Here is a 12,697-nt window from a genome sequence, read left to right as displayed (position 1 = left end):
AGCAGCGGGTTGTGCCTGCCTCCAATATGTGTAACAAGGCAACTTAAGACTTTCACCTTTTAGCTTGACACTTTCAGAATTAAACCCAATTTATATTCAGACGGAGACTTTGCCACCCTTCATGGCCTGGAGCATTCACACTTGCTTGGACAGATATAGTCTTCCTTCCACGCTCTGCATCTGGCCTCTGTCTGTGTCTGAGAAAAGGCACACTTGGAAATCTCTGCAAAACAGCTGGATGCCCAGTAGAGCATGTTACCCCCTGGATCACAGCAGAGCCAGGTCTTTAAAAAAAGAGCAACCTAAGAAAAGAGCATGTTCTGGATAAAGACCATGGTTCGGAATAACTGACACACTGTATTATGTGGACAATTCTGTATACTGTATAGCATAGGTGTGTAAAAGATTACATTCTGTGTGTGCATGTATCTGAATCTTTAGCCATGCAGCCTGTGTTTCACGGTCCCCTCACCCACCACTGCCTAAGTCACATTGCATTAATTGTGTAGTGGCTTGATAAAAACAAAGACGCAGACCAGTGGGGGCTTTAGATGGAGCCAAGTGAGCCACGCAGGCTAGCTGGACTTCAGTGCCAGGATGATGTCACCACGTCTGCCTGTGGGTCTGGATTTTCATGCCTGAGCTCTGCTGTGAACAAAAGCAAGGACATCACAACTAGTGTTCAAGTTCATTATTATTTTTATAACTTAGAAAGGTCAATATTCACTAATTTATCAACAAAACTATCAATTCATTTAGAAAATAATGTGCAAATGGTGAAAAGAACTGACAGTTGCTGCCTCTGTAGTGATTCTGTACAGGATTAGTTTTTCAAATTAAAAGCATAAAAAAAAAAACACTTTTTGGTTTTTACATCCAAAACAAAAATTTAAAAAAACATCAGGATGTCTCAACTTTGCTGCTTTGATTTTGACCTTTGTGTGTGTGTGTGTGTGTGTAGAGGGGTGGGGGGGTTTGTGTCCATAACCCAAAACGTAAGGGTAGTCCAATGCCAAATTGCTGCAGCACCCCTTTAACCCTCCTTTAATTCCTTCATTAACTTTTGACTGAAGTAGAACAAAGTTGTTTAAAGATCCTTGCAGCCCCCTAGACATGTTTAAAAACATATGAAAGTGCTCGGCTTTGAGTAATAATTTGGGTCTGTAATGTTTTTTCCTCATAAAGTTCAATTATCTTGTTAAAAATTCTACATGTACTTCCTCTCCCGCTTTGAAAACTTCTGAATTGATGAATATGTAAATCTTGTTCAAAAGCTTAGCCACTGGACACAAGATGTCCCCTTCACTGGAAAGTTTTCAGTGTTTGTGCACAGTAAGTTTCAGGCTTCAGCATCACTGTGGTTATGTATGTTAAACAGTCTGATTGAAGGTACGAGCGACAGTCACTTTAAAACAGTGGTGTTTTATCATTTCTATGTAAATTTAGAAGATAACGTTATAAATGTATTTTAGTTATGAGTGAGCACAGACAAAAGAAAAAAAACATCACAGATATTATTTACAGAGGACAGCATCAAGTGTAAGAAAATACAGTGCTAAATATGAATTCTATTAATTCATGTAGATTGACTCTGTTCCCATTAGAAATGGATTGTCATAGATCCTCATTACACAGGTCGTTAACATACAATCATAATGTATTCTGTACGCCACAGATCGTTCCCATTCAGCACTTTGTTACCTCTTGTTAAAAAGATGAAGTGAGAGTTGGTGCCACATTAATTAAAGTGACAGAAATGACTTCATCACTTCTGCACATCTAAAGTTGAATCTATAACCTCTTACTTGTTAATTCACTCTGTCTCCTATTTGGTGTTTTGATTTACCATCTAGTTCAGAAGGTGTGAAGGCGAAATAAAACGAGATCTCTTCGTTTTGATGATTTTACTGATGTCATGTGTCGGCTGCTGCATTAAAAATCCGGATTCAAACTCCAATTTGCCATCACTATTTAGAGCATTACTCTCAAGCAACTGTGCGTCTAAGGTATCACCTTCATATTTTAGTGTTTCTGAGTAGAACAGAACACAAATTGCACATAGAAACCCTTCACGCTAAACAATATTTGTCAGTGCAAGTTACGTCAATAGTCTAAGTCCATGTTAACCGCCAACAGAGCGCATCACACCCACTGGGCCGTAGTTGTGAGTGCTGTGAAACTAATCTCACAGTAAATTGCATCAGTGCCACCAACCTGCCTTTGCCTGCTTCTATTCACATCCTCATCTTTCACCATATTTAGGACCGAAGCACTTTATCCCTCATCTTTCCTCTGTTAGGACAAAAGTATCTTGGCTGCATACAGAAGAATTCCACTCAAACCAGCAGTGGCAGCAATAGCAATGACCCTCACTAAGAGGAAGTCCATTGAGTCCTCCAGCTTCGTGTGAAGCCGCAGGACCTGCCGATGGGTGTCCTCTCGGCTGCCTGAGTTCTCAATAACATGACTGGCCAAGCCGCGCTTTTCATTCAGCGGCATCTGTGCAGCCACGCGCTGTTCCGCCTGCTCCTGGGTCAGGCCATCCCGCTGCATCAGGCGCGATAGCTGAGTGGCAGGGTCACTGAAAAGGAACAGGCGATGGAGGTTATTTATGGTGCAGCCAGGGTGCCTTGTTAAAAAATCCAGAGGCAGTGAGTCATGCTAATAAGGCACAGACAGAGCTGGAGAAAGGCAACCAATAACTCACAAAACTGGACTTAATGGCCAGATCCTGTCAAAAAGCAAACCTCCAAATATTTAACGATTTAACACGTGAAAACTGCAAACAAACAGCGTAAAAGTAAAACTCAAAGGTGCGGGAGGAAAAGTGAGCAGCGGTCTTACCAGTAAACCACTACTGTGTGGTTCAGAAACTTAGTGAGACGTCTGGTCTCAAAGAGAAGGGGCACATCCAGCACGACATAGCGGTACCCTAGAGATCATTGTGAAACAGAATTTGTTAGTGTCAACACATTTACACTTCACCGCTGTGAAAATACAAGCAGCACTGTTAATTACTTTTTTAAGAAGTGTTGGGTGAGAAGTGTCTTCAAAGACACCATGTTGGGTTGCTGAGGAATTAATGAGTGAGTTTCAGTGTTCAATACTGTTTTATCATAACTGCACCTTCTATAATGAAGTAAAGTACAAGGAACATTTTTAAATATTTCACTATATTATTCAGAGACAGTAACTCGTAAAAGACAAAACATCTTTGGCTCACTTTCAGTTTCCTTGTCACCTAATCACAATTCCTTCCTCACCTCTAAGGAAGTACAACACGATCTCTTTGAGCATTGCTTTATGGATCTCTGGGTGGGTGATGGAGTTGAGCAGCCTCCTCTTTTCTTCATTGGTGAAGATGAGCTGCCCCAGCTTCTGCCTGTCAATCTCCCCATTCTCAAGAAGGATATCTGGCCCGAAGTGGTACACGATGCGGGAATAGGCAGGGGTGTGGGGCTCTACAACTGTTCGAGAAAGGCCAGTAGAATTCAGTATATGTCAATCAAGTAACTAAACAATGTGTCAGGTAAAAATACATATTTAAATCATTAGGAACACAATGTTGCAGCACATAGAGTGACAGACAAACAAGTCAGTGAAAAGAAAATAAAATGTGGAAGGTGAAGAAGGCATTTAAAACAATTTTGTAACAGATTCATCAAGCACCTGAGTGTAATTAAATCGTTCACCTAATGCCTTATATTCTCCCAGACGCAGTTGCTCACTCTTCACCTAGTTTTGTGACCTTTTCATTTTCACCACATAACGAGAACATCATCCCTGCAGCCAGCAGAGACAGCCCTCGTGATTCATGCACTTTCTCCGAGCATTTGTCTTAATGAACCTCCTACAGGCCTAACCTCTTTATGTCAATTTTAGCATTGAAATATGACAATAATAATCATAATGCTACACTGAGCACACTTTGGATGATCAGTTGGGACATATACATACAATCCATTCTTTGAGTTCATTTCTCCATGACATGTTTCACTGGCATTTAAATTGAATTTGCATTCACTGTGTAAATCTGAACCGTTTGCGAGGGAGAGATACTTGCGCACCTTTCCTGGCCACAACATCAGCATCAATAATGGGGCAGCCAAGCTCTCGCAGCATTGAAGAGACTGCGCTTTTCCCTGAGGCGATACCTCCAGTCAGCCCCACCAGAAACATCTTAAAAGACACATGAACGCAATGTTAATATAGGAATAACAGTGTACTGCCTTTTGTTGTTGTTGGCCCACAAGAATTAAGAGGAATTTAATTTAAAAATTATAATATGGCTGAATAAACTTATAAAATAACTATATATATATATAAATATGTATCTTATGTAACTAGGAAAACAGAAAAATGTCAACAATGGCTGTGGATAAAACAATATTGTTATAATCTTAAACTAATAGTTACATCAGCTACATATTATTATTATTATTACATATTAATTATCCACTATTGAAAATATCCAACACTGTTGTGTTAGGTGTACTATTATTATTATTTCAGCTATTTAAAGATGGTAACAATTTCCTTTACACTGACATTTACTGGGCTTAAATGTATATCTGTAATGTTTATATTTTGCATTTACAGTCGGAGTCCGTAAGTTCAATTGTAATGGAATAAAAACCACAATATTCAGCTCAGATTCAGTATAAAGTACCAGTACATAATAAATACTGTACTTAGTTACTTTTCACTGATGGATTTCTCCTGGATCCATGTTCTCGTTAAGTTTTAGAAACACTCCCCCTGCTGTGAAATCATGGAGCTACACTCTCTTTATATTTAAAGTTAAACTAAGCTAAAGCTAAACAGGAGTGAAACCGGTTTCAACTTCATTTAACACCAAGATAAACCCGACAAAGCCTTAAAGCACATCATTATCTGCATCAGACCGTTCTGCAGACTCTCTTCTCTAGATCTATTTGATCACAGATTAATGTTGAGTGTATTTATTTTACCTTGTCCGCGTCAAACACTCCTTTTATGAACCAAATACAAAAACCAGGCAGAGCAAATGCAGCAAACTAGGAATGCTAACAAGCTAACGTTAGCACAAGTGTTGATCACGTCAAAACAACCGTGAATACAGAAACCGACGAAGTCGCTGCCATTTCTAGTTAGTTTAGTAAAATATGCGGTCAAATAAAAACAATACACACTGTGCTAGAAGAGAGAAACGCTGATTATAACTGCGATTCGTACTCAACTGAGTGCTAACGACCTAGCTTCTTAGCTTTACATGTGCATCCCCGAATATCTTCCGACGTCTCTCGTGGTTAGAAGTCGTTCCGCCTTTCTCACTTAACACTTCAGATACAAAAAGTTGTGAAACCAAAACTCATCTCACTTTATCCAAAGTGTTTATTGTACAGAAAAAATGAAAATGTGAGCAATGTTTTAAAAAGTAAGAGTTCTTTAAATAAAAGTAATTACAATGTTTAGCCTAAACAAACACCTTTGGTAAGTCCATTTGCGTGTGACAAAATGTTAATCTCCTGCTTTCTGGTTTGTACATTGTTGTGGTGATGTCATCTCTGAAGTGACAGCCAGGCTGAGGGAGGTGTGGGAATGTTTGGACCTCTTCCCTCTATGGACCATTTCACCTCCATTCTCCCCTTCCTCCCGCTCCAGTCGGCCTCGTTTAACAAAATGGTCTATCCTGGACTCCAGGCTCTCGCAGCACGGACGCTCCAGCAGCGGCCTGTAGTTTTTCTGTCTGCTGCCTTCTACTAGCCAGCAATGATTAGACGACACTCCACCTGTGGACGGAGAGCAGTGACACAGGATGTTATTCAAACAAATTACGTGCACAGTGGTTCAGGACTTGCATGAAAATGTGAATTTGTAGATCGTACCCATGGCTTCTAAACCCTCGATCATCCCATGGATAACATGGGTCTTGACCACACTCTGGGTCCAGTGTTGCTGCAGTGCAGACAGGACGTGGTTTACTTCTTCAGCCTCCTGTTTCCAGCTCAGACCTTCAAAGTGGCAATCATAGAGCACAAGTGGGTAGTCTACCGCCATGCTGGAGATAAGGAGGGAATATTAAAGATATAGTTATGCTGATGCCGTTTAACTGATGTGCTGTTACTGATTTAGTTTAGAGACAGCAGATTTTTTTATTTATACTGAAGAATGATTTGAAGTCAGCTTCCTAAAAAAAAAATCACTACCTGTATTGGGGCTTCCTGGGGTTACTCTGTACATCCAGTAGTTGATCAATTATATCTGGAGCTTCGAGCTTCTGCCCTATTAGGAGAAGCACTGCCATCATGCATCGTACCTGCGGCATAACACATCATTAACTATTAGTATTAGTATTTAACTTTGAACAGGGATTAGTTCCACAAAGAGTGGTTCTGACTTTTTATATGGACACACTGATATTTACATAGTTTACTCCTGTGCACTTGTATAAAAATCTGTGACTCTTACTACCTGGTGGTAAAGGAAGGCCAGTCCTTTGATCTCGAATATGAAGAGGTCATATTGGTTTGTGCTGGAGATGAGCTGATGCTGCACAGGCTTTACGGCTGCTGACAGGATGGTCCTCTCAAACTGCAGAACCCCGTTGCCCACATCCATTTTGCACAAGTTGCGAAAGTCATGAGTGCCCTCATATCTGCAGGGTGTCGAGAAGGTCTCGATTTAGATCTATGACGTCAGCATCACTATATTAATAATGTGTAATAATAACCCACCTTTTTGCAGCTTCTGCCATCAACGCCACGTCCAATGATCCTCGGGGGAAGTAATACCGGTATGTGCGGGACTGACAGTCAAAACGAGCACTGAAGCCGTCTGCTACTGGTGCCCAGTCTAAAATCCTGATGTCCTGAGGTAGAACTCTATTCAGCATCTTGACGTACGGAAGCTCGGAGACTGCTGCTTTATTCTTGGTCCTTATATCAACATTTTCAGGAAGCGTGATTCCCTGTCCTCCACCAAACTGTGTGGAGCGCAAATCAATGGTTATGACCTGTGGAGAAGGGAGAGGGACTTCATTAACTAACTGAGTTCTTGTGATATTACCTGTACTGATAAAGCACAACTTTCAACTCACTTGAGAAAAGGCACTGACCCCTTTGTCAGTGCGACCACAGCGGTGGTAGTTGGAGCTCTGTCTGTCCTGGATCAGCCGAGTCTTCAGCAAAGCTTCAAAGAGCCTGGCCTCCACAGTGTTGTCCGTGTTCTCCTGGACTGCAAACCCCTGGTAGGACCATCCCAGGTACGCCAGCCGCAGAGCCACATGGCGCCGAGGGTGGGCAGAGAAATCAAAGGGACGCTCCTTGCTGGTTTTCTTGGCCCTCTTATTGCAGGCTGTGTCTTCAGTGGGAGATGGGATGGACACGTCCTCTCCAGCCTCTGTCCTCTCCTTCAGCTGGGACTTGAGCCTCTCCAGCTCGTCCTCCAGCTCCTTGATTCGCTGCATTAAAGTCTCTGACATGCTGCTTGACAAACAACAGAAACCACTTAAAGAGAGCAGCATGATGGAGTAATTACCTCTGTTAACACTTCACACAGACACCTGTGTATCTCCACACATTAGTGTTACCACTGTTTTTACCATAAAGCTAATTCAGCAGCATGTTTACTAGCTTAAGTTCATCTCCACTAATTTAACCTGGACGCTACTATCGCAGCCTTTTGGTTCAGGTTAAGTCACAAACAGAGTAGTAAATAATAAAACAACAACACTGATTTCTTACCTTTAACTTCAATCTCAATGTTGTCGCTTTTATGGGTTCCTGAAGCACACATGCTACTTCATCGTGCTGACACGGGTTTGCTATAGTCGGACCCATTTTGAGCGCGCACGCATTTCCTTTATGAGGCTTGCTGGGAAATGTAGTTTTCTACTCAAAAGGACAGCCTGACTGATTATGTTCGTAATTGCAAACCATGAACATATTATGACTTTGTATATTGATAAACAGAAACAGTATTAGTACACACTTTCTCCAATCTGAAGTATTTTCTGTAGTAAATTAAAAAGTGAAACAGATTTATCTCTTTAGATCGGATATCTCAGAAGTGAAAAATACTGTTTGCAAGCTCATGGAAATACACAGCCTGTGATGTTACTTCAAAGAGGTCCAGAAAATCTGGAGCCAGACAAGAGGATGCAAAACCACCACCCCCCATAAACTAGACTCTGCAGTGTTAATCTTCAACTCTGTGCCTGTACTCCCTTTGATATCTGGTTAGAAAGAGGTCTCTGAGTTACTCAAATCTGACCCAGTGCATATGAGAGACACGATTTTAGTAACCTTTACATATATAGGAACAGTTCTGAAATAGTTTTGTGATCATCAGAATATAAGTCTGCACATAGAGCTCTCTAGTGAGGACATTAAATGATGCAGAAATTCATCAGGTTTAGGCTGAAGTGTGGAAGTTCATTAGTGACCTAAAGAGAATTCAAAATTAGCTCAAAATAAATCCTTCAGGTCATTGGGCCAACTGGAAAAAACCCACAACAACAACAACCAGAATGTAGATTACCACCCATTTATTAGTCATGTTCATAAAAACGAAAATGTTTTCTAATTTATAATTAGTCTTTATTCATAAATAGATCAAAACTTGTTGACAAACATAAAGGTAGCAATAAAGCACCTTTCAGTACCTTTCAAGCGCCATAATAGGAACAATAAAGTACAGCAACAGGAAATGGTGCTGAGGCAGGAGAACATGTTGACGCATCAGTTGAGATGTTCATATTTCTTTCGTTTTATGTTCATGCACAAGCACACGCCGACTAATACTCCAAAAACCTGCAACAGGAAAAAAGGATCCGGTCAAAAAAGAACATTTGTCTCTTCGTTCTCAGTTATTCAATATCTACTTTAATTATACGGGGTTAACAGGATGATGCTTTACTATTTTTCCAGTTAATATATGTGTGACAAATCTATAATATTGTATTAAAAGGCGTTGAATATCAACTACCAACATCACCGTACCTCGCCAATGCCAAGAGCAATGCAGACAGCACCGACCCACACTAAGTTCCTAAGCAGGAAGATCTTGATAGCTGTGATACAACCCTGAGGAGGAACAGACACACGTTAAACGCTATCCCATGTGTTTGCAGAAATGACATTACGTTTCCCAGCAGACCTTTGTGTGTATTTTCCTCTTGTCCTGTCCGCAACCTTCCCTCTTCACGGCGCAGCAGGAGTCTGGCACAGCTTTGGGGTTTCCCCAGCTTTTGCTCTTGTACCAGTCAGCGTAGCTATCAGCGCCACAGCATCTGAACTGGAACGTGGTTTATAACCTGTTCATTATCTTTGAATTGCGTTTAAAGTTATTAGCACACAGGTAGAAATACACGTCACCTTTTCCTGAATCCTGTTGATGGAGTGTCTGTTTTCTGGGCTGTAGTTGGAGATGACCGCTCGTGCTTTGGAGTTCATACCACTATTCATCTGTAGAAAGGGAATCTGGAGAGAAAGCATGATTAAAATATTACAATCAGCAGCTGATTTCTGTTTTATTAACTTTGTCTCTTAATGTTCACACTAATCTCAATGTACGTGTCTCACCCTCCTGAGGAATATGTAAAAAGCAGCTCCTGAGAATACTTCCAACAGGATGATGACTATCAGGATGCAAATGAACTGGTTCAGGGAGGAAAGGAGTGAGCAGATGTTAGTCACATCTCTCTTCCTTTAATTAAACCTGTAACAAAATCTTCCAATGTGTCCTAAGTTAGAACTGATTGTGCATCAGAGTGATCGTGAAGGAGTGAGTTACACATTAGTCCAAACATCTTTGATGTCTGATAAAAAAACATTCAGACATAGTCGCCATTTAATTTAATTTCATTCCAGTTGTGCAATCAACCTCAAAAATCTGAAATCTAAATCCTGACGCCCAACATCCTGATCCCACAGACATGTTCTTAATAAATAATGAGAAATAAAAAATAAAATCCCATCTTAGAGCATTAGGATGCTTACACAAGCCAGCATGGATGAATTATCAAGGAATGCCCCAACGTGGCCTAAGAGGGAGATGAGGACGATGGCGACTCCGACTACAATGAGGACCACAGCGATTCTGGACAGGGAGCTCCCTGCAAAGGTTCCTATCTGAGTGTAAGTTGAATATTGCAGTGCTCCGATAGCGATGAGGGCGATTCCAGACGCCTGCAAAACAAGTTTTCAGGACATTGTTACCAGCTGCTAAACATTAATGCAGAAGGTCTAATAAAATACAATGACTACTCACCAAGAAGAGAGAATTGAAGAAAATAAACCAGCATTTAAAGCTACAACACGTGCACATTGTGAGGACTTGATGAAGATAATTCCTTTTTTGCAAAAATACTGAGACCAGAGAGACAACTGCAAACTGTCCTCAATCTAAGAAGTGAAGAGATAAAAGCTGAGCACTCAATCGAGTAGTGAGTGAGTCACATGACCTTATGGAAATGAACAGGTATCCATCCTGATAACATACAAACTCAATAAGATACGGTGTAGTATGTTTGAATAGCATCATCACTGAACTGCCAACAGCACTGTAAAATGTCATTTACATACCCTTCATGTGATGTAACGTAAAATGACTGAGCTCATAATGACAGCTATATTGTTTCTGTTTACATTTTACACAACAACACTAGTTTGAAAGACTATTAAAGGGTTAAATATGACAGAGAGTATGATCCTATTAACAGTGGCCGTAAACCAGACCATAATTTGTCTCTCTAAAATGTAAAATAAGCAAAAGTTCAGTGTTTTTCTGGGACAGCTCAAAGTGTCTGCTCATGGGTCCTGTTCCACTCTTTTGAGAACCAAGTTCTCGCCCAGAGCTTCTCCACCAACATTTACATCTGGAGCAGCGACAGGAAACCTGATCCAAGGCCACAGGCTGAGAGAAGGGCCCGAGCCCTCCGGCTGCAGCACAACAATCTCCACCACCTTGGAGAGAGCGACCGTGAGGATGCTTGTGACGCTGTGCCAAAATACCCCCTTTTCTTCTTCACTTCACTTTTGATTCAGGCCTTCTGCTGCCTCCATCTTTAAGTCTGTCACAGCAGGCTCTTTGAACATATACAGCAAACATGGGAAATACAGAGGGTTGTCTGTCCGGCAAGAGCGAAGCTTATCTTTTCATTTATGTGTACATGTAGGGATGAGCTTGTGGAGTTTCTTCTGCTCATCACTGACTCTTTGTTGCATGCATGCGCCTTATCTCTTGTTCTTATTTGCCTGCGAAGACATTCTTCCAAAAGAAACACAGAAAAATTTTGACTCTTCGTCCTTTTGGTCTCACCAATGCTATTGACGTAGCTGTTTCCAAAGTTTACTTAAGTGGGCTGGATCTAATAATCCCGCACAGTCATTAGTGCTGGTTGACAAATGTTCCTGGATTCTACAGTGTGAAGTACACAGCCACAGAAAGGTCCCTATTACAGCTATGCAAGCTACTGTCAACCAGCTATAAGCATATTTTGCTAATGGTTGGTCTGCTTTATTCCATATTTGGGAACAGGATGCAAAATGGTTAACAGCCTGCACGACTCTGAAGCACGTTGTGGGAACAGGAAATTAAATGATTTCCATAGTAGGAGTACGACGCTGCAGAGAGAAGAATGTCCTTCCCACTCGATGCTTTTCCTGTTTTGAATTCCATAAGTCTTAGTAAAATAACTTTTATGATTTCTGCCTGATAAGGATAATTGTGCCGTGAGGCTGTCCCCTTCACTGGAATATTAAAATGACATTAACACGTTTGTATTGGAAAGATTCATATAAGGTAACACACCACGTGGTGCATGTAAGCTTATAGCATATGTGGTGGTATGTTTTTACCTTGTATGGTAAATCTAAAGAACGTGCCACACCCCAGAGGGTCCACACAGAGTGGAAAGTGTCCCGCTGATCATCAGTTAAGGAGTCAAATGGTCTCAAACTGTCCAAAAACTAGCATGTGAAAATGTCAAGAATGGCAAAACAGAAGTAAAAATAGAATAACTGGTAAAGTAGCCTAGACAGATAAGTCTAATACACCAACTATGCTTCCAGTTAAGATTTTATTGCTCAGTTTTCCATATAAATTGCCTCAAGGGGCTGAAGGTTTCCTGTAACTCGACATGCAAATCTGAGCAAACTGAACGTGTTAAAACATATTATAGCCCAGGTTATCTTTACATGATTGAATGCACATTTGAATCTGTGACTATTATTCAGTCTAAAAGGGCATAAAAAGAAACTACACACTATTTACATGCTTCTCTCTTTCTGTGCTCTTCTTCACACCAATCTTAATCCCCTTTATGTATTTATCGAACCACATCTGTGTAAACTATTTTCAGTAAGAAAGAAAGTGAAAGTGTATGTTCGTGTGTGTGTGTGTGTGTTAAGATACACGCATGACATTCCTTCATGCTGGAGACCTTAAAGTGGATAGCGTGAGTGTGTCCACCAGCAAACAGTTAAGCTTTTGTCATTGTTGGGTTCATTAATCAGCGTGCTTTTAAAGCAGGAGAAATGTTTGTTGTCTAAAGTAAATGATGTGCCGTCCACCATACGACACTACTTACACATACCAATCTCTGTAACAACTTCCTTATATTCCTACATTGACAACCACTGAGTGAAATGTGACTGATTTAAAACCATAATATTGTAACTCATTTGTTTGAGGGAAGCTTTTAGAACAATTATGA

At 40.8% G+C, this 12,697-nt stretch overlaps 3 protein-coding genes across 3 annotated transcripts; all 3 read right to left on the bottom strand.

Moving 5' to 3' along the window:
- Positions 1–649: 649 nt before the first annotated feature.
- Positions 650–5,034, bottom strand: dcakd (dephospho-CoA kinase domain containing). The gene is made up of 5 exons (XM_026350573.1): positions 4,971–5,034; positions 4,068–4,179; positions 3,264–3,467; positions 2,845–2,932; positions 650–2,581 (listed from the first exon to the last, which is right to left on the bottom strand). Exons 2-5 carry the CDS (start codon positions 4,177–4,179, stop codon positions 2,296–2,298), a joined length of 690 nt encoding a protein of 229 aa, XP_026206358.1. The 5' UTR covers positions 4,971–5,034; the 3' UTR covers positions 650–2,295.
- A 328-nt stretch (positions 5,035–5,362) lies between these two features.
- On the bottom strand, positions 5,363–7,813 carry pus3 (pseudouridylate synthase 3). The gene is made up of 7 exons (XM_026350734.1): positions 7,725–7,813; positions 7,079–7,463; positions 6,717–6,994; positions 6,454–6,637; positions 6,189–6,298; positions 5,868–6,040; positions 5,363–5,771 (listed from the first exon to the last, which is right to left on the bottom strand). The coding sequence occupies exons 2-7, from the start codon at positions 7,460–7,462 to the stop codon at positions 5,500–5,502; spliced, it is 1,401 nt and encodes a 466-aa protein (XP_026206519.1). The 5' UTR covers position 7,463; positions 7,725–7,813; the 3' UTR covers positions 5,363–5,499.
- Positions 7,814–8,706: 893 nt separating this feature from the next.
- LOC113156536 (CD63 antigen-like) lies at positions 8,707–10,377 on the bottom strand. Its single transcript, XM_026351751.1, has 7 exons — positions 10,252–10,377; positions 9,981–10,169; positions 9,564–9,638; positions 9,357–9,461; positions 9,139–9,276; positions 8,982–9,065; positions 8,707–8,792 (listed from the first exon to the last, which is right to left on the bottom strand). The coding sequence occupies exons 1-7, from the start codon at positions 10,306–10,308 to the stop codon at positions 8,721–8,723; spliced, it is 720 nt and encodes a 239-aa protein (XP_026207536.1). The 5' UTR covers positions 10,309–10,377; the 3' UTR covers positions 8,707–8,720.
- Between the last annotated feature and the right edge of the window lie 2,320 nt (positions 10,378–12,697).

The sequence above is a fragment of the Anabas testudineus genome, chromosome 19, assembly GCF_900324465.2.
Source record: "Anabas testudineus chromosome 19, fAnaTes1.2, whole genome shotgun sequence".
Lineage (NCBI taxonomy): Eukaryota > Metazoa > Chordata > Actinopteri > Anabantiformes > Anabantidae > Anabas > Anabas testudineus.
Note: the sequence above shows the minus strand (reverse complement) of the source record. Positions and strands in the feature narration are given on the sequence as shown.